The sequence below is a fragment of the Xiphophorus hellerii genome, chromosome 19 (assembly GCF_003331165.1).
Source record: "Xiphophorus hellerii strain 12219 chromosome 19, Xiphophorus_hellerii-4.1, whole genome shotgun sequence".
NCBI classification, from domain to species: Eukaryota; Metazoa; Chordata; class Actinopteri; order Cyprinodontiformes; family Poeciliidae; genus Xiphophorus; species Xiphophorus hellerii.
Window position 1 is genome coordinate 14,975,653 of NC_045690.1, and position 22,414 is coordinate 14,998,066.

Here is a 22,414-nt window from a genome sequence, read left to right on the forward strand (position 1 = left end):
ATATTGTTTTATTTTGAAGTTAACAGTAGCATTATTTGATCAACAAACATTGAGCTGTACTGAAGAAGAGTCAACTGTAATCAGTTTTTTTTTTACATTTATGTTGTATAAGATCTGTCTTTATTTGACTTCGTTTACGTGCAACACTGGTCAGCAACAATAATCACAAAAATAAAGATTAAAGGATCTAAACTTTGCCAATAAAACATCCACAACACCATTACGACGCCGGAGGCTGAACGTTTGATACAAACATGGAACTATGCTATCATGTTGTTCAAGTATCCTTTTTCTGATCTGTTATTCTGAAATTTTGAGGAGCCTGTGTGAATTGTAGCCTCTGTTTCCTGTTCTTAGCTGACCAGAGTTGTACCAGAGTTGCAACTGGAACCCATCAGCTTCAATGTTATGCATTCAGAGGTGGTGTTTTGCATCTCCTGGTTGTGAGGCTTGATTATTTGAGTTTTAGTTATTTTCATCTGACGTATGATATCAACAAAGCTTTTTCTTCATGCAACTGCAGCTCAGTCAATATTTTATCTTTTGACACACTTAAGCAAACCTAAATCTTCTTTCTTCCCCATTCTGATGCTCATTTCCAACTTCAGCAAGTTGTCTTTTTGAACTCTAGATGACCAAATGCATTGAATTACTGCCATGCAATTGGGTTGCAATCTGTGATAACTCACAATTAAACAGGAAGTGGCTGCTGAGCATGGCTCTGCTAGTGATTTCTGGATCTGGAGCAGAGTTTCTTCCAATTGAATTTTCGTGAAAAATCTGCAATGGAAAGCATCCAGAAAGCTTCCTGAAAGACACATCTTGTTGTTGAAAAGATGCCTGCTTAGGAGAGCAGAGGAAACATCTACGGAGTTTGCAGAGACTATTGAAATTAGGTTGAGAACCAGCGTATTATTTAAAACTGACAGGAAACTGGGGAACCATTGTTTTGTACCTTTTAAATATTGGAAAAATATTCCAAGAAATCACTGCAGTTCATGAAACTTTTAAGGATTTTTTTGTTAAATAGAAATATGTTGGAACCCTTATTTTCTGTTGCATTTAATAAAATGGCATAATAGAAAACTTTTTGCAGAGAATGGGAGGCAAAAACAAATCATGACTGATCTTTGAGGATATCCCAAAAATTATTAGAAGTTGGAGGACAATGTGATATTTACAATTTTGCTAATTGTTTGAATAGACGTTCAGCTACTGCTCTGATTAAATAAAAATCAAATTAAAGCTTATTTGAAGGATATTAAAGATAAAACAAACCGAAGCAGTCTTGTTATCTCTTAAAATGCACAATATATTATTTTGGACCTTTTAGCCTTTACCACAATAATAAAAACAAACAGTACATATTAAACCATCACCTCTGATCACCAATAAAATATTTAAGCATCACCTATAGCTTGGCTCTACTTCATTTGGTACCCAGTGAAATAATTCTCACTTCTTTGAGTCAAAATGTTCAGAAGTGTTGTTGTTCCTCTGCAGGGAGCAGGCGACAGCTTCATCGGAGCACTGGCGTTTTACCTGGCTCACCACCCTGACATGCCTCTGGAAGAGATGGCACGCAGAGCCAATCAGGTGGCAGCGGTGAGCGTGCAGGCCGTCGGCACCCAGACATCATTCCCATTCAAACGGGACCTGCCGGCCAATTTGTTCTGAGACTTTTCTCTAACTGAACCCCGTCTTAATTGACTGAAGCGTCTGAACTCACACTCAAAACAATGAAAATCAAAACAATGTATTTAGTGGACATACTTTATTGAATTAACCCAAACTGACTAAATTTTACATATATTTGAAAATAACAATTTGACATATTTGATACAAAAGGATGCTTGTTGTTGGTCCTTTCTTCTTCATGTTGAACTCCTCCAGATGTCTTGATCAAACCTTGAGATCTTCCATTCCAGCATTAGCTGGAAGAATCCTCTTCCAGCTAATGCTTTGTATAATCCGTGTAAATAAAACTGTCTGTTCATAACATGTCCATATTCTTTGTTGTATTAAATCGATCTGATCTTCCTCTTCTCAAAGAATAAGACGTGTTTTTTAACTGCAGTGAGAAACAGAATGAAACAAGATAAGAGACGAAGGAATCAGAACTGGAAGTAAAAATAACACAAGTTCTGAAAATTAAGTTCTTCTGCTGGAATTTTGTGGTTGAAATGGAATCGCACTATAAATCCACCAATCAATGTCCAGAGATTAACTGGTTTGTATTATCTTTGATCAGATGGTCTTTTTTTGTATTCCTTAAATCCATCCAATCTAGTAACTCTCACAATTTAAATCAATAAAAAAAATCAACCAACAGTATGTACTATGATGCTCTCTCATCAAGTTTATTAAATAAAATCCATAGGTACAACGACAATAATGCAGAAAAATCCAGCACAGACTTAGTGCGACGCATGCTGCATTTAGGACATTAACGTATTTTTTTTGCGAGAAAAATTGGGAAACCACATTCTCTGCATAATCCAATGGTACAGCTGAGGGAGAGGAGAGTATGGATATTGGACTTCCTTCAGGTGCTTTTGAAGGAAGAACTCTTCCTCACCTTTGGTATTACACATGGGATTGTTTGTGAAGCAAACCAGCAACCTAGTTCCAGGTTAGGCTTCATCTTACCAAACGGGTCATGTTTTCGCAGCACCAGTTTCTCTCTGAGCCGATTCCTCTTCGTGTTAAAAAAGTATCCTGTCCCAGCAGCGCTTACCATCTGCACCAAGATGGTCCTGAGGGAAAAAGAAACGGGTGAATTAATTACCAATGTCTTTGATCACTGCAGATATAACCCATATGTAACTTTGGTCAGAAGTTTACACACTCATCGTAGACATGAAGGACATTAATTTTCATCTTTTATTCATTAACTGAACAGTTCCTTTTTTCAAATTAGTATGCCAAAGGCAACAGCAAAAACAAGATGCGGGTCATAAGTCTGAATTATTTATGATTTTATTCTAACCTAGTTGAAATTTCCTAAACAGGCTCAACAAAATAAATATAACATATTTTTTTATTTGTTTTAATTTGACAAGATCACAAACAAGAGGCTTGATAACCACCAGTTGGTGATCATGATTGACTGAAATTGCTTGTTTCTCTTTCATAGCACGAAAAAAAAAAAATTCCTTGGCAAACCCAGAACAATGAAAGACTAAATTAATTCAATAATGATTTAATAAGAAAAGTAGCAAGATTTATAGAAGCTGGGAAAATACCAACTGTCAAGTATGGTGGTGGCACAATCAGCATGTGGGGCAGTGCTTCAGGGGTGCTGAAGCATATCAAGAAAAAGAATGGGATGACTTGGAAGAAGGGATGCTTCTAAATGTTTCAACTTCGTCTCAAATCAGCATCTCGAGAGTTAAAACTTGGACAATTGTGTTTTCCACCAGAATAAAGAAACCAAACATCCAATCCAATTTGGCCAGGCCAGTGTAGCATCAAGAATGACCTGACGAAAATTGGTGGACTATGTTTAAAAAAAAAAGAGTAGAGCTCAGGAAATTATGTCAGATGTTTAGTGATGGCAACAAAAATGTGCGTTCGGAGTGCAGCCTGTGAATGTTAATAACTGCATGCATCATTTTGACCCTTCGTAGATCAGGGGAAAAAAAACGATTTACTCGTTACAAAATGGAATTAGTGTCTTTGATGTGTATCTGTCAACATCTCAAAGCTTTAAATATATAAACACAATCGTTTCACTTACTTGGATTTTGCTTTAGCCACTGAAAAAAAGAGCAGAACATGTTGACTTTAATAACAAGCCTTACGGAAGAAAAACAACGTGTTTATCCTATTTTTCAGTCTCATTCGGCGTGAATAAATAGTTAGAGCAGCATACATATTTGTACTGCAAGTAAAAGCTACATTTAAAGAATCAGTGGGAATATCCATCAAGCTATTTCTCAGAGATTATGCTAACTTTAACGCGTAAATGTAGCGTAAATGTTGCCGTAAACAATAAGTCCGTTTCAGAGCGAAAAATAAAACCAGAAACTCTATAATGTCTTTCATACTCACAGTTCACGCTGGTAAGAAACATTTTTTTCGAATTTACTTTACGAAGATAACGTGAACAAATAAGTTAGCGTCCACAGGGGTCACATTGAAGTGTTGCACATCCAGTGCAAGAAAGGTACTTCCGGTATCTCTTAAAGGCGCAGTACAGCAGAGCAACATTGAGGGAGTACATGAGCAAGCATGCTCGACTTAAACGAGGATATATTCAGTGAGCTTAATGTTATGTGCGATAACATGACATTTGTAAAAAATGTTTTACAAATCCATCACCATTAAGAGAAAACAGATCTAAAAACTAATGGAAATATTTCACCAACTGCTAAGAAGGGGATGAGAAAAAATAGCTGCAGGAAGTCAATTGCATATTTTATACGACAATTAAATTTAAGAACTTTAGGGAAACAAACAAAAAAGACACTGGAATGTCCCAGACCTTAAGTAGCATCATGTCACTCCAGTGAAAATGAATGGGCCTGAAACTAATAATGTCACCATGGAAATCCCCTTGCTTGTGTTGTAACTTAATATTGTAGCCACAGAAACAGTGGTGCAACAAGTGTTTGAACCTGCCCTCAAGGTTGATTGTATGACTTTTAAAACCTCTGTGGTAATATTTTAACAAGGTTCACTCATGCATTTTTACTTTTTTGTGAACTCATTGATCAAGACATCTATAAAAAAACTGAATATTTTAATACATGTTCTTGAAAAGGAATCAGAACATCAGTCTTTATGGAGGGCCATAGTATATACTATTGCTTAGGAAGACATTTTAAGGGAACTAAACAGTATACAAACTATACAGTTTTTATTGCTGTTGTTTTTATTTATTCATTCATTTATTGCTTAAAAGTGTGTTTGAGTAAATTTATTTTCCTATTGTGCTTATTTATTTATTGTTTATGTCAATTTTAAGTTCAAGACAGCAGTGGAAAAGTTAAACCAGATGCATGTGGAGGTTAAAAAAAAAACTTCATAAGGAAAGAAAAACATCCATCACAGGAGCTGGACAAAGGGTTCAAAACCATGAGAAAAATCGCAGCAATTCTAAAAATATTTTTCACAAATTACTTCAACATCTCCATTAAAAAGAAAACCTTTGGCATGTAGTAAAAAGAGTGATTAACTGTATTATGGAAACCAAGAATTTGGGCTAGTTTCAGAGAACATAAAAGCAGGTAAGCAGATTTCCAGGAACTGAACTAGAAATTACCTTGTACAACATTTCATGTACACTCATTTGTACTTACAGCAACATTGATAAGTGGTTGTACATATTCTTTAAGACCCATGAAACCAAATGTAGTTTTTGTGATTTTCTTCAATGGTTCGCTAATTCACCCTCCGAGTACGTCATTCAGCTCTTTTTATTTCAAATTGATGTGTTCCTGGAAAGAGAATAATGTCTTTACTTTATTGGAAAAGCTTTAATATTTAAGAACCATTATAAAAATAGGTGTAAGTAAGTCTGTTCAATCACAAAGGGCCCTTCAGCTACAATTCAAGTATTAATTTTATTATGTTCTCAGGATTAAAAAAAAACTAAAAAAAACCTTGCACTAATTGGCTATGTTCTCCAAAGCTCATCCTTATTAAAACGGAAGCTCCAGTGTGTGTGACAGTGTGGTCTCACAAGTACTGAGATTAGATAAAAACAAGAAGCACTAAGTAAACAGGTACAAATGAGACAAAATGCAGCTGTAATAGTGAACCCATGAGGGGGAGAAGCCAGGCATTAAAGCGGAAATGAACATGAATGTTATTGGATGGGGCCGAGCGGCACTGTAACCAGGCAGAGAGCAGCTGTCAGGATGTGTGTGGAGGAGACTGCGTCACTAAAGGATAGTTCTGAGAAGGAGGCTGAGACCACAAGCTTCGTCTCTCCTTCTCATCCTCCTCTTCCTCTATCAACACCCCACCCACTCTGCACTCTCCACTCCGGACGTTCGGTCCTCTTTCCGTCTCCCACTTCAGCACATGGACGGATGCTCATCACTCTGTCTCACATGCTCTTCCTTTTCATTCATAACCCAGTTATGTCACAGTTTCCCTCTGCTTTATTATTATTATTTTTTAAATAACTCTAATCTAGAAGGGGCACAGCTTGACAACAGGTATTTGGCTATTCAAGCCAGTTCTGGGAAATCAAAGTCTAAGTTTTAATTGATGAATAATTACCAAAAATGAAAAGTTTAATAAATAGCTTTTGGTTTGAAAACTACAAATCTCATTGAAAGTAGTCCTCACTTTAAATGAGTCTCAATTTACATCATAAAGCTGTCAGCTAAATGTGTTCACCTTACAATCCTAGCCTTTTACACACCTGCTGTAGCTGTAAATGCTAACAGCAGGTGAGTAAGTGTGCCAATAAATTCTTGCCATGATATTTATTAATTACCAGTATTAAATCAATGTCCTTTCAAAACAAATATCAAATACTCACATAGAGGATCTGCCTGAGAAAAACAATTCTGAATGGTTTGAACTAAATGTCGCCTTGAAGCCTCCATCCAACTCATTGGATATTTGGATTGTTTACCAGCTCTTGTATTCAGCCCAAGAGCTGAATTGGAAATGGACAAAAGTGTTGATGATCATGTCAGAAATGTGAAGAAAAAAACTAAGTTTGTATGACTTTTACACAGAAACCTGATAAAAGCAACATCTGAGATGTAATCACTTTTTTTTTCAGGAAGGTGATCCAGTTCTGATTCGGGATTCAGACTCTTGCTGATTCCGTTTTCAATTTTCTCTCAGTGTTCATAAGGTCCCAGCTGCATTGGAAACTGTCAGATTCCAGCGGAAGGAGTCATCATGGGCACCTAATTAGCCAATCGGAAACTTGAGGCCATGCTGCTCTAGTCAATAAATAAGGAAATCGATTATTCTTTTACCATACATTAAACTAGAGAAGAGGTCAGAATTTAACTACAGTAATGTACTGTAAAAAGTGATTGGTTTAAAACAATGCAATAAAGTTTCGACTAGGTGGAAATGTTTACTCTAATAGGTCAATTTGTTGCATGATTTGTTGAATTTATCAGGGAAATTAAAAACCTAAAAGGTGTTCATCTTTCTTTCTCTCTTAAGATTTCATGGCACTAGAGCCGTTTGGTCACAGTTATTGAACAGGAAATGGGATAAAAACTGAAAGGTGGACAAGGACAAACAATATTGCGAACCCTTTCCACTATTACACCACACACCACATTAGCAGTTATCTAATAACCATTTCCTAAAGAAAATCAATCCCTGTTTATTAAAAAACAATTGTAATCCACAGTGTAATGTAATAAGAAGCCAGAGGTTGGGGTTGTAAGGGTACTTTTTTGGAGAAATCTATAAAAAAAAAAAAGCATTACCAACCAAAGCCAAACATAACAAGATGAGCTGTAAAAAACATAAATGGATTACATTTAGCTAAAACAAATATAATAATAACTACAAGACAAAACAAACACTTAGGTCCATGTATGAAAACTCAATTGAAACAGCTATATTTTTGCACTAAAATTTTTAAAACTACTAAGAGAAGGTAATGATTCCAAGGTAAGAATGCTCTGGAGATCATTCATCAAAATTCATGCTTATTTAGTCCATCAATACTGAAAATGTTATATGGACAAAATTGGTGTGTTATATGCTTTCTTAATTCAATGTTTCATTTTTTTTGTTTGTTTATTGTTGCTTCTTAAAAAGCAACATTTATGTTTTTTAAGGATCAGGCATGTAGCTTATTGATTTGTGTTTTCCAAAGAGTGCTTCATGTCTTCAACCATGTCTGCAGGAGCTTTTGTGACACTTCATTGTGCTGTAATTTATTAATATAAAATGATTTATCAATGACTTTGTTTACTAAGTTTGTTTACATCTTAAATGTGTTTTACTGTTTATTATTATACTTTTTTAAAGATTTCCATATAAATTCCATAAAAATAACATGTAAAATATCAGGGTTTAGCATCAAATTAATCATAGAAGCATTCATTGTAGAATCAAAAAGGCATCCAACCATTTTTCCCCTCATCCAACCTGTTTTCATTCCTCATCTATTGGTGTCATATCCAACTATTTTTATTGTTTATGAAAACTGATTCAACTGATTATTGATTCAAGTTTTAATATTATAGTGCTTATTATGCACAATTGAAAGTGTGCAAGAATCCAAAACATTTAGCACTTATTTGAGCTTGGCCTATTTTAGATGTTTTGATGGCCCTGCTCAGAGCATCACTTTACTGTGGCAACTTACTGCTTCTCAATTCTTCATATCAGCTCACCTGAAATAACCCCAGAATATTGCTCTGAAGCCCCCATGCCAGCTCGGACTACCTGTGTACCGTCAGGTTTTTGAACTCTTGCTTTGTCCTTACATGAAACACATCTTCTACAGTATTCTACGTCTGAAAGTGTGGGAAACAGTTTCTGAATTAATGCTGTCTGATTTGATTAAATGCGAGATAATAAGTGTTTACTTCCACTACAGGCTGCTGATTATTAATAATTTCAGCCACACAGTTTCAGAAACACCAACAAGTCCCCCACTTACTGTCAAAACAACTGTTTGCTGTTCTTTTGACCCACCAACCTGATCACAGCAGGTGATATGGTGAGTCATGCACAGAGTCTGAGGCACCAACACTTTGCACCGGTTCACAACTCCCTGGCTTGCGTCAGCACAATGTCCTATTAACTATTATATAAAGGATGGGATGAATAACAAGAGCTCATCTCATGGAGCGTTTTTTCATCTTTATTTCCAGATCACATCTGAATCTCACATCTGAATTTGCGCTGAAGCAAGGAATCTGTAGCTACAGAAGCATAAAAGCAGAATGCTGTTCGGTGCATGTATGAAGCATCAGGGTGCATCTAATGAGTAATTATGAAAGGAGAGGAACAAAAGCAGAGGGCATTTTTGATAAACTGATCTCAAGACTTGTTGCAATAACATTAAATAACCATTGCGTTGCAAAAGCTAATCTTTGCCCTATTAAAACTCAAATTAAAAGCATTTGTTGCCTTTAGGGTTTTGCATGTCAAGATACAATAAAATAATCGGATCTTTTGAAAGCTATCTTAATCAGTCTGTGATTATGAACAAAATCCAATACGGTCACTGGAGTGGACATGGTTTTATAAGCAATTTAATATTTGCATTTGTGTTGATACTGATGGGACACTTGCATGTAAACATTTTCAATGGAATCCAGAGTATCAATCCAAATGCTGCAGTCTCCAGGCAACCATTGCAAACAGTGTCCTTCAACCAACAGGGCCAGAAATGTTGAGCACCTCAGGAGTATTTTGCCAGACCTTCTGTAATATTATAAGTAAAAACATTAATAACACAGAATCATGATAAAAGCTTAACATGATTAGTAAAACATTGAAGTTTTGTTTTTATACTGTGTATTTCAATAACTCATCTGTCCAATAACATGGATATCATGTGTCACTATTGATATTTTATCTGAAATATTGACAATTATTGTGACTATGTTATTTTTAAAAACCATTAAATAGATGTAAAGTCTGCTGCAATAAAGCATATTTTTGTTTTTAGGTTGTAACATAGTGGCTTTCTACCAAATCAGCCATTTTGCAGACTGGTTTGAATGTGTGGGTTACAATTAGAGGGTTTTAATTGATGAAGCTTACAAGTGCAGTACTTGACCTATAGGATGGCTGACATGAAGGTAATGCTAGTGACAGGGCCTATGATTGTCTCTCAGACATTCAGTAGGTATGATTGACATTGTCTTTAGTTGGTAGAGCTGAGGAGCAGAAATCTGATGAAGAGAACGAATTGCCACCTGACAGAACTCTAGAACAAAAGTAAAACATGATATATCAGGAGATAAAAACTCAACTAATTTAAATGTATGAAAAAACTAATCAAGAATAATAATTCTCACACGAGAAATAGAAAATAATCACTCAATAGAAAATAATCGTGTGAGATTAGAAAATCTCACATGATATAATTTTATGTTATTTAGATCTATTTTCAATCAGTGTGTTAAAAATGTATAAACATGTTTCCACTGAGACACTTTAAAAGTATTAGCAATTTTTAATTGACATTTGTCATCACTGTGTCTGCATACAAAAATAGAACAGGGTGGATTTAATTTATTGCAAGGAAATGCAAAAATATTTCTTTCCCATGTCCCCTAGGAAGAAAACCCATAGGAAGAAAAATCCAGTGTGATGTTTTGAAATTTTATGAATTGAATGAATATATGTAAAATGGTATTCAGTATTTTTAAAAATTTTTCCTAATAATGAACATGCTAACGGAGGTCTCTCTGAGTTACAGCTCTTGGGTTCATATCCACCCTGGGGTAAATTTTCTGGAAGTTCACCTGTTGGATGATTAGCTAAAATGTGTTCCTTTAGAAAATAAGGGTGCCCCCCACAAGAAGCTGCCCTGGCGGTTGCCCATGTCACCCACCTCAGAAACTGCCACTGCTCCAGAGTGGTAAACAGTCATTACTCCTTCTTGTTTAGAAGTTGTTAAGGTTTTTTTTTATACTTATTTAAAAAAGCAAACTTTATGTGAGCAAAATGAAATAAACTTATGTAGATCTATTTTATCTGCTCATCGCTGGAAGTTCAAAGGAGCAGAATATATACTGTAGATCCTCTGGGCTAAAGTTCCTTCAATCCAGAGTACTTTAGTTTAAATCACTAATTTTACTAAACACAGGTTTGATAATTACAACACCACAGTACGACTCCAGTGGAGTAAAGGTTTATAGGTAACAAACCCGTGAGGAGTAGTAGCCTAGACAGCAGTGTCATCCCTGGTAGTCCCCAGATTCAGCACCATCCAGGGTGGTGATGACATGCTGAAGAGCACAATGTTGTACCTGATTTAACTCTTTGGGTAGACTCTTTGCCTTGCTGTGACTCACAAGCCTGCAGAAACATGCAGAAAGTGAAATGAGTCACAATCATTTGAGTTCCCTGCTGGGAAATAAATCACAGGAGACAAATGCTGACTCATCAAGGAATACAAAAAGATTTGCACAGATTAACGAGAGCTGGAGCCTTACCAACAATGATGGCGCATCTGTGTTGCAGGCCCTTATAATACAGAGAACAGTAAGGATATGGGCAAAACACAGTGAAAAAGAAAATGTATTTCCTCTTAAGACCTCTTGAGGAGCTCATGGTAGAAAACAGATCAGATTCTTAACGCCAGTCTGTTCATAAACTGAACCACAGTGAGAAATTGGGAACAGAGAGGTTTTAATCTTGTAAATATAAGTTATGTTGAGTGTCATGTTTTTATTGTGTTGTTTCTCTAAACAGGATTCAATCATTAAACATCATTATAAATGTTCTTGTTGTGGAATGGGCGTGTTTCAGTCATGACAAAACATGAAACCTTTGCAGTCAGTAGTAAAGCTTCACCTACTTTATGAAAATAAAATGTCATGTCCCCCTGCTTTGACTGGGAAAACAACTTTTACTACTGAAGAAGTGGGCATGATTTATTGCAGAAAGACTCTGGAAGTAAAAGCTATCAGGCTATATCTTACTTCTTAAAACAGAATAAATTGCATAATTTTTCCTTTTTTTGATGCAGTTTTGTGGTCCATACGCTTGACCCATTGGTGGCGGTAATGCTTCCTATAGTTGTTTACCAACCACCATGACAACAAAGAGGTGTACTTGCTTCAATATTAGGAGGTGGGTCTGGCTTTTTGTCCCCCCAAGTTTATGTGCTATATAGTTTAAAGCAGATGTCCCAAACCCTGTTCCCACTGTCCCACACCTGTCTTAACAGATGTCTTAAATGAATATATATATATATATATATATATATATATATATATTCATTTGTTCAGATAAAAGGATAAAGGCAAGATAATCTCACTGAAGTGCCATGGATTTGTTGAGGTTAGGCCTAATATAGAGAAGAAATATATTTTTCAGACTGTAATATTATATAGATCCTGAATTCAACTATATGGTTAAAAGATTAACTTTTGTCTATTTTATCTTCTTTTCATCTTGATTTTTATTTTTTAAACCGGAGACATAAAAAAACACTTTTGATTGTAACTTCTGACCAGTCTCTGGTTATATTACTCTTAATAAAATTTATTCCATCCCCCAAGTTTTTGTGCACAAATGAGTTATTTTAACAGTTACACAACCCAGTGGAGCGTTTCATATCCAGCTTCTTTTATGAAACGTCACTTGGTATTTATATTGCTTTTTTAGGGAATAGCAGAAGCTCAGAATAATTACACATTTAATGTTGAAAGTCCTAATTAAAACAGCAGCTCTCATAATGCTGTTTTTTTTTTTTATTTCTTTTCTTTGGGACTTTCAGGACACTTTTACACCCACATCTTTGCTTTCATTGGAGTGCTGAACCAAAACACATTCTCTCTGGGGATTCTGTCAGCTTGTCCTCACTTTCTGTCTTCAATTCATTACCAGTGAGGCTGTTCCAGAAAATGCTGCATGATCACATCACACCCTGCCCTTGTCTTGGCTGTCACTGGGGCTTTTGAAGAAACTCATCTGCGTCTGAACATCTTTATTCAGCTGTCCACTATCACTGGGAAAAGCACAAGCAAAATCTCTCTCAGGGTGGATGTTTTTGCTTTAAGGATGACCCAGATTTGACTGTTCACGTTCTGCCTCGCTGTGAGAAGATCTAATCTCATGTGTACACTATGCTGGAAGTCTCATCTCTCCTTTGTTTTTGTGTAAATCCTGTGAGCAACATTTACATTTGAACATGCTGTATTAATAGTATCCTGTGTGGCATTTAAAAACCAGTACAGCTGATTTATTTATTGCCATCATTTTTTTAGTTGGCATCCTATCCAACGCCTGTTTAAAGTCATCAACAAGAGCTGGTGAAGGCAAAAACAAACAGCAGAAGGGCCTGAATTGTCTCCCCACTTGCGTAAATGGAAGCAGTTGAGTCATTCATGATGTCACACACCGATGTGCATCTGATTGCTATGGTTACACCAATCTCTGGATAATGAAGTTCTCATATTGGATTTCCACAACAGGTCTGTTGAGATAGGCTTACTGTCTGTCTAAGATGATAATTTAAAGAGTTTACTGTAACAGAAACACAATGCTTAAGAGTTGACCTAGTGTTTGTCAGATTTCAGCTGATGTGAGCAGCTTTGAAATAGTGTTCATAACATGATAAGTTTCATTTGTTTTTAAGTTTAAGTCTCACAAATGGTCAAAAAATATATTTTGACTAAAAACTTGAGTTCTGCCTTGTGAGGACTTCAGTCTGCATGCTTAAAATGAAAACGAGGAGATTTTTTTTCTGGGTTAGGAGGAAGGTTATTAGTATTTCTTGAAAGAATCAACATTAAAATTTCAGTAGAGATAAAAGAAAACCAAACATGTTACACTAATAAATTATCTCCTCATTGCTTATGAGCTATATGAACAGGAAGTGACAGACTTGACCTGCCGTTCTTTAAGACAAACATACTTTTCTGTATGATTAAAATGTAAACATTACCAACAGCCTGACTCTCAGTTGTCAAGAAGAAGATAATTTTAATGGTCCAATCTGAACTTTACCAATGTTTCTTAAATAAACTTTTGTGGCAGTAATGGCCTTTATGCACAGTAATCAGACAGAAAATGGACGGAGATAATGGTGTAAAACATGTAATAAAGGTAATAAATCAAATCTTGATTGACTGAGTAAATGACTATCTCTACTTCACACTGCCATAAATGTTATTACCTATTGATCACCCTCATGAAATAAGCTAAACCTCTTCACTGAGTGCAGTCTGACTTTTCTAATAGACTAGGTTTTCTGTGAGCTTGATTTTCGCTGTGTATTTGAAGATAGTCCAGACTTTTGGGCGAGGAGTTCTGAGGAGGTACTGATCAGCCAATCAGAAATTAGGAGTCCAGTAACCATGGCAGCAAGCCATGGTGGAACAAATATCTGAAGGACAAAACATATGCAGATGTAAATTATTAATAACGGAAAAAATGATAAAACAACAGCTCAGAAGTTGGGAAAACAATTCATAATTTTGGGAAACCAGTAAATCAATTTGGGAAAGCTGCTCTAACGGTGTGAGGAGTAAAACAACCAGTTTGAGGTCTTTATTTGGCCTCTAACTTTCCCAGATTCTGGGCAAAAACAGCCAATGGAAGAAGCGCCATAATTCCCAGTTTGTAGAATTTGAAGTAACTGTTGCTGACATCTTACTGCTAAATAACACAGCACACCTTAAAAGGTCTATGTGCCTCAGATCCTCAGAGTCTGGATTGTACTTTAGACACCACTGGGTCACGGGGTAAATCACACCTTCAATTGGCTGATTATATTTCTCAATTCTGTCTTACAAAAATATTTCATATTCTTCATGGATTTGTTTAATGACCTTGGGATGTATCACTTTTACATTACATGTTGATTTCTGTCAAATAAACTTATCTACATTGACCCTCTTTGATCATTGAATGAATAAAAACAAACCATATGGTACAGAAATGGAAAGAAAAGCTGCATGAGACTGTGGATATGGCTGTGAAATGATTTGTAAAACGTAAAGAAGGTTCAAAGGTGTTACCATACATTAATCCAGTTCTATATTTAGCCTAGATCTGCCTGATGAGTCCATAATCGGCTGCTGCCTTACAGAGTGATGACCACCGTGTTTTCAAGAGTAATGTTATAAAACAGGCATCCAGTGTGTCCTCCTCCCATCTGTTCTCGCTCCTCGGTCTCTATTTCTCCATGTTCCATGACGCAAAGCAAGAGTGGGAGTGGACAAACCTTCTGCTCCCCGAGAGGACTGAGTGGGCTGCCGCCATCCGCTTCGTACGCAGCGGCGATGCAGCCAGAGATGGAGGTTTATGGCAAAGAGGAGAGTGAGGGAGGAGGGACGTAGAGAGGAGGGGGGGAAGCTTTTGAACAAAAGTGAGTGAAAGCCTAAGAGAAAGACATGGTGGAGACAGAGAGACAAATAATGGGACTGAATGGGGAGGCAGGAGAGGAGAGAGAGTGAATGATAGCTCAGACTGAAGGATGTTTTTAAAGGGGAGGAAGGATGGCATGAGGGAGACATGGATGGGTGAAGAAGGAGCCTGTTAATGAGGAGATTAGGACATGAACCAAGAGGAGAAGACTGATCTTAAAAAAACAAGCCAGAATCAATATGATAGGGCCTGAAGTAACACACAGCATTAATATAGCAAATTAGTAAGACATCAGAACCATAAAGCCAAGAACATAAGAGCTTCTCTTAAGCTTCTTTTTTTATGTCTGTTACCTTTTGATAGGTATAGAATCAACTTAATACTTTTATTGTGACTAATTACTGATACCAAATAAACCAGTCATTAATTAATTTTCCATACCTTGATTTGTGAAATGAACAAGTCACCCTTTAAGAAACCTCCCCCACCCCCAAAATTAAAATAAACTGGCTTGCTTAAATAAATATAAAGAAAGTAATAAGTGGTTAATGAAAAGAAGTGATACAACTATGGTTAATCCTGCTGCCAAAAGAACAGTTCTTTGTACGTTTGTGTTAGTTTAACTTTTAATTGTGTTCAACTGTGTTTATTTCAGTTTAAAAGTTAATTGCAGCACAAGCAGCACACACATAAGAGGAATCATTTGTAGATCAAATTATGTGACAGTTTTCACAGAAATATCTATTTTTATATTATTTTAACATTATCCAAAGTTTGGTTGTAAAGTTTATGGTTACATTAAAAAATATCTCATCATGTGTAAATGTTAAAGAATGGTATGATTCTGATGTCATTAAGTATTCCTTTATAGTATAAAAATAGATACATTTATTGTTTTAGGCTATGGGACATTCCCTAATCCAGACTCATTTTTGTTGGTGGCCCATACTTTATGACCATCCTACCCTTCAAAGGTTATTTTAAATTCATGCATAAAACTCAGTTCTTTCACAAGTTTTTAGTTTCAGTTTCAGGTTATACGTTAAGCAATGTAGTTAACGACAGTAACCATTACAAACGTACACAAGGTTTTAACAGATTTTAACTGAACCAGGATGTTTGCTTTGGAGGAAAGGGCCTCTAGCTTCTGCTTTTTAACGCTTTAGTCACGATATAAGGAGAAGACAAGAGATAATTGTCACACTAGATCTCAAAAAGTATTTACCAGATACGCCTGCAATTTCTCTCATCGGTCTTCTGTACCAGTTTCTGTCTTGTCTGTCTTGTCTTTTTTATCAGCTTTATATAAAAAAAATCAGTTATAGTAATGTCTCCGATGTCCTACATTGTCTCTAATTATGTCTGGCTTTCTTTAGCTGTTTTTTTTGTGCCTTTGTCTTGAATAACATTTTTACACAATGAGATTGTTTTAATCTTTTATAACCTCTCTGCAAAGTATGGCCTTAGCTAAATGATCCAAATGATCAAGTGTTACGAAAATCTTAGACAGCAGTTAGATTAACTATACTTGAGAGACAGGTGAACACAAAAAGACTGAATGCGCAACTAAAAAATGATTCACCAAAGAATTAGTCGGATGAATTGTACACATGTAACCCGATTGTAATAGCTTTTTATTTTTAAATGTTCTAATGTTTGTTTTCAGTTGAATTACACAGGATATGTCACATTGAAGTTGGACAAACTGGGTGTGTATATTTTGTGTTCCTGCTATAATTACCTTGGCCATTCTTCTTGAGCAATTTGTCTGAAGGGTTTTTTTTTTTTTTTGTCTATTCTTGTGTTTTGTATTCTTAGCAGCTTGGTGTTTGTTTATGCTTTGTTCAGTCAATGCTACTAATGATCCCAGTATTCCCCTGTATTTACCTGGTTTTATTCATTCCCAACAGTCATCCTCTTTCAGTTGCTGTAACCACTCACCCGTTTCAACTCCAGCAAACACCTTCCCAGTAGGTATCCTGGTGTGCTTTTGCCCATTTTAGCTTCAGCTGATTTCTCACTGGGTTGCCTCCAGTATTATTCACAAAATTTTAGATTTCATTTGGATTATCTAACTATCTTTAAATGGCAGTGACTGCCTGCACTTGGGTTCTACAACATCACAAAACATGCCATAGCTATTGATTCTCATGTAATTTACTTGGTTTATGACTTGATTTGTTGTGGTGCATTAAGCGAATTAACTCATAAAACCCTTTTTCCTCAATGCAATGAAAACAGTCAGTTATGCTGATCCAATTTAATTGCATCAGGACAATGATCCGAGACACCCTGCAAATCCCTCTCAGACTGACCAAAAAAAAAAGAAAGGGCAGGATTTCGAAGTGGCCTAGTTAAAGTCTGGGTTTAAATTCCATTGAGATTATGTGGTGTAACATTAAGTAGGCTGTTCATGTTAAAAACTCCCCTGTACAGATTTTCTAGAACAGTTCTGGAAAGAAAGTGAAAGGGCTTGATGGCAGCCCTATCAAATGTTGCACGGCTGGTTGTTAGATTTAGGAGACAATTACCTTTTTCACACATGGCAAGGTTGGTTTAGATAGTTTTTTCTTTAATAAATACAATATGTACTTGAAAATTTTATATATTTCTTTTATTTATTCAAGTTAACTTTGTCTGAAATTAAAATTTGTTTAAAAATTTTAAATCTTTTAAATCTTAAATGGGATTTCATTGAAAGACAAACTGGAAAAATGTAAATGGGCAATGGGTGCTACAAACTCATTTTATTTTAAGATTGCTCCTACCTGTAGTTTTGTGTTTTTCACTAATCTAGCTCTTCCCAGTTAAGAATAAATGGTCCTCGCTTTGACCTCTGTCTATTTTCTGATCCCCCCCCCAGTCCTCCTGCCTTCTGCTGCTTATCTTTAGTAACCAAACCCCCTCGTGGTCCATTGATGGCTATTTTACAATTTGGCTAAAAGCAGCTCTGATGTAACAAGCGACACCTTCTGTTTCCAGGCAACCTCAGCAATTATGCTACTGCCAGTAGAGAGGGAAAGGGAGGAAGTAGCACCCCTAAGCCCCCCGCCTTTGTTCATCTTGGCTGGCCCCGGCTCCATCCGTCATCTAAGCCCAGTGCTTCCATGCAAGGCCAGTGACGAGGGCCATAGCAGCATGCTGCTCTTCCTGCCGCTCTCATTAAATCGTCTCTGTTTCCTGTACTGCAGTGGTCTGGTGAGGACGTCTATGAGAACTCGACTGGCTGTACAGAAACTCTCTGCTGCCCTCTTTTGTTCAGTAATGCTCAGAATGACTTCCATAATCTGTTAGCCTGTAAATTACTAAAATGGGTATAAAAAAAAACTTAAGAACACTGATTAGAAAGTGCTTCACACAATGATGCAAATTATAATCAAGGATTAGAAGTGAAAGTGATTTTAGCATTTCAAGTGGATTTTATTTCCTGCTCAAAAGTAAGTTTTGTTCCTGTGCTAGATTTATGCTCTTTGGCATAAATCTGATAGACATACCTTCCAAAGCTGTCATTTTCTACTATTTTCTGTTTAGAAATATCAAACAAAAGAGTCTGTACCAAATGTTTGGGCATTTTGCATTAGTGGAGTTTCTTGCAAAATTGTCAGCCTGCATGAGTTCCCTCTTCCGCAAAAGAAAATGTGACAGGAAATTTCACTAGGTGCAACTATTAAGACAAATATGTTAGGCTTTTGATACGCCAGTAATATATGCTATAAATGAGATGCATCAGTTGGTGGTAAGAGACATCATTTCAACCAATATCATGTGGGGAAAAAAACAATATTGCAGTTTAAAAGATTACTCACAAGTCACAAATATTAAACTCTTGATGACTAGTAATATCAACAAGCACATTACTCTAAAGTAATATGCTTGTTTATATTTGAGAAAGCTAAACACAAAGTAGTATAATATCGGAGTACAGGGGACCCATTTTTTATGCAGTGATGTGAGGCTCTAATGGAAACCAAACCTCGGAAGTGTTGTCAAGTCATCATGAATTGGTACCTGGCAAACAAATGGGCACATTCAATGATTTCATACAATCAGGCTGTATTTTCACAATAATTTCACCTTTGGAGTGTGTGTTACCCTTAAACTCCCATCAAATTGTTTCAGCAGGAAAGAACATACCTGAAATAGTACTCACTTTAGAACAAAAATGTTTTCAAAGATAAACATATTGTGGCTAATACAAATAATTACACATTTGCATTGCAATTTTAAAACCTGAAGATACACCTTTAAGGAGAGTCATGGCACATAAAAAGTTTGTTTAATTTTATCCATGTTCTCTGTGAGAAGGGAGGACTGTCTCATTGTTTGTCATGTGGTGTCATTTGATAAAGATAATCATGGTTTAAGGAACAAGACTGACCTGTGGTCAAGGCAGCTATTTTTGGTGGCAGTGTCAGCATCAGCTGTTTAACCTAAAACTTAGATCTGTAGTCTCTGTTTTTCTCAGCAGTCATCACAATTCTAAATGACATAATGCTTAAATTGGTAACTTCACCCTTCATTTGATACCGCTGCACATTTTAGTCACACTTGGATCCCTCTTTACTGCAACAAGAAGAGAAGTGTAAAAAAAGAAAAATGTGTAGGTTTTTTTCATCCAACAAGACTTATGATATTTCTTAGAGGTCAAACTTCTTAAAAGTAGGGTTCTAAAAAAGCAATGTGTGCCATTTGTTTTTGAAAAGTATTAATATGAACATTTACATGTAGTTCTTCCATGAATTAGGAAAATCCATTCCTCAACCAGTTATCAAAAGTCAGTAAATGTTCTTTTTAAGCTTCAGAAAACCAGAAAGCTTTTAGTTTTAGTTTATTACTTGTTCAATGTAAGACTTAAGGAAAATATTTAAAACAGTTAAATTCTTTAGTGCCAAATCACAATGAAATTACATCCTGGGGATTGTTTTAATAAAAAGACTGGAAACAAAACTTTAGTAAATTTTTCTTCATTCTAGTCATTCTTCATATAATAATGTGCTGCCATGGCTCAAGTGCAGTATTGTGTAAACAAAATCTGTGAAGCAATATAAAAGAGACAGAGACTGAGACACGTATTGCGTAAGCAGGCAGGTACTTTGTGATTTTAAAAAAAGACTGAAGAGAAAATAGTGGCCTGGAAGACTAAAAGTAGCCTCTCCACCACAGATGGCCCCCACGCTTTCCGCCAGTGGGTCAGTGGGTGAGCAAAGAATGGAGGCGAGAGGAGAGGAGAGGCTGTGGCTGTGTGCCGCCATCCAAGGGAGAGCGTGGGCGAAGTGGGCAGCAGGAAAAGAGAAACACAAGGACTTCTAAGGCCAAGTGGGCCGAGGTATACTGTGAACAGTGCTAAAAAGAGACATGATGACGCGCAGAGGTCAGTCGGACGGTTCGTCATGAGCTATTTCAGCAACGAAGGAAGGAAAAATGTTGACATCACAGTGCTCACATCACTTTTTCACCCACATTCTTTCTGATTATGCAATTGTTAAAGCTGATAAATTTGATTTGAGAAGAAGAATCAAGTGTACATACAGTTAGTTTCAGCAGAAGCTCTCTCTGCTACTCTGTCTAGAATAGGAATGAGGTCAAAGATACAAATATTACGACAATTGTATCCTCTATTTTTTATTTATTTTTTTATTAACATGTTCTGTCCGGTAGTGTTGCACTCAGAACTGCTGTCAGAGTGTCCAAGTGAGGCCCTCTATGTGTGTTCTCTATGTAAAAAGAACAAAGAACGTAAAATTATTGACAGGATGTTTTTCATGGTCCTGTCCAAGGAGACATAGTCAAACACAAAGAGATAAAGTGACATTTAATAGGAAATTATTTTTGCACAACTAAATATCTTAGAGTTATAAGAATATGTATTTTTTTTGTATCTCACTGAAATAAATAAATACTCTTACACAATTACGATAAAGCAGGAAGAGCCTGCCAAGTCCGAATGAAATATGTAGTACCAGCCAAAGGCCACCAGAGGGAGAACGGTTGTGGTTGTGTTTACTGCCACAATACAATAAAATACGTACACAAAGTTTGTAGAAAGTTTTTTTTTTCCTTTTACTTCTAGCCATTTTAGAGATTTGTATTGACTTTATTTTAGTTACTCCAATCATGCCTAACTTTGACTCTTACCTGACCTGTTAATGGGGTTTCTGTTGTACCTGATGATGAGAAGCAGATTTAAAGTGTTTCAGTCATTTGATCTTGGAAATAGACTTGATTTTCTTGTAAATCAATGGGTTTCCTCCCTAACTTAATAAAACAAGTCAAATTACCCCATTTTGTTAACTTCTTTGTTTAAAAGCTCAGAATTAAATTCTTGCATTGCTGCCCTGCTAGATTGAATCTCCACTGCTTTTGAAGCTGAAACTGTTACAAATGTGACTTCCTCTGAACTAGTCATCCAAATCTGCTTTGTAACTTTACGATAGTAGCATTAGATGAGCTGAAGTAAACCAATTCCTTATGCTTAAGATAGATCAAGCCCTAACAGCATTCCTGTCTTAACTGCTGTCTTAAAGGACCTTGTTACTGATGAATCCTATTGTGAGATTAGTGACAGCAACAGAAGGGTACATATAAGGAGATTTACAGCAGGAAGAAAAAAAATGCCAAAATGTGTCTCAAATCAAGAATGGACCCTAATGATGGAAAAATTCAGGTTTGGAACTGAATGGGTGGAAACAAAGCATCTCAACTTCGTCCTACGAGACATCCTCCATGTTTAATTGTGCAGGAGGACTAATTCTTCAGGAAGTTAATAAGCTCAAACACACCCTGAATGCTACCAGAGCAGAGCGTGTCTTGAAGATTCATCCTTTCCAAGAATTAGTCTTCTTAACACCTCTAACACCCTAACATGAATAACTCACACTTACTCTGTTCTTCTTTACCTTGTTAATGTGAACTTTGTCCCTTTTAACTGATTTAGCTCTTAATGCTCAAAAAAGGATTTGAACTTACTTCAAGTTCCCTGCTGTAAATTGTTAAATGCTGCTAGATTTAACATGCAAAAAAGCACATAAACTTTTCTGAACTCTGACCTGATTTCAAACCAAAGTTGGCATGTATGAAAATTATGGTGGTTATTAAATTGAAAAAAATAAAAATAAATAAATAAATAAATAAGTCGTGTAGCTCAGCTAGAAGGGCAAAAATATAAAGACATTTTGATTATATGTGTATTATTTTTTTGTGAAAATGGTCTCAACATGGTATGAGAGGTTAGTTAAATAATCAAGTTTTGTTTATCAAAACTGACAAGATGAAATGGTGTGCTTGATTTGTTCCTGATGTCAGTTTACATCTACAAATAAAGTCACACCCAAGGAGATGTTAACTACTGTTCACAATACAAAGTATTGAGAATGTAATTATTTTAATTTTACATTCTCTATTTTACATTCTATGTAGC

At 36.1% G+C, this 22,414-nt stretch overlaps 2 protein-coding genes and 1 long non-coding RNA gene across 4 annotated transcripts in view; 2 read left to right on the plus strand and 1 right to left on the minus strand.

Annotated features, from left to right (window-relative positions):
* The window catches only part of rbks (ribokinase), a 34,704-nt gene extending 32,703 nt beyond the window's left edge, over positions 1-2,001 (plus strand). For both annotated transcript variants that reach the window (XM_032547676.1, XM_032547677.1), the window contains exon 9: positions 1,504-2,001. In XM_032547676.1, the coding sequence (XP_032403567.1) occupies positions 1,504-1,677 (174 nt within the window). In that variant the 3' untranslated portion in view covers positions 1,678-2,001. The remainder of the gene's footprint in view (positions 1-1,503) is intronic.
* Positions 1,760-4,206, minus strand: mrpl33 (mitochondrial ribosomal protein L33). The gene is made up of 4 exons (XM_032547678.1): positions 4,054-4,206; positions 3,740-3,758; positions 2,650-2,756; positions 1,760-2,071 (listed from the first exon to the last, which is right to left on the minus strand). Exons 1-4 carry the CDS (start codon positions 4,073-4,075, stop codon positions 2,022-2,024), a joined length of 198 nt encoding a protein of 65 aa, XP_032403569.1. The 5' UTR covers positions 4,076-4,206; the 3' UTR covers positions 1,760-2,021.
* LOC116709265 (uncharacterized) lies at positions 2,685-19,046 on the plus strand. Its single transcript, XR_004336838.1, has 2 exons — positions 2,685-2,775; positions 17,980-19,046. It is a non-coding gene; the product is annotated as an uncharacterized LOC116709265 (long non-coding RNA).
* Positions 19,047-22,414: the final 3,368 nt, after the last annotated feature.

What these genes read in the sequence shown, in the direction of transcription:
- mrpl33 (XM_032547678.1), bottom strand. Translation starts at nt 4,075, where the DNA reads ATGTTTCTTACCAGCGTGAACT. An exon ending in GCGAAAACATGACCCGTTTG is followed by an intron (nt 2,072 to 2,649) that starts GTAAGATGAAGC and finishes TTCTCACTGCAG; the next exon opens with TTAAAAAACACGTCTTATTC.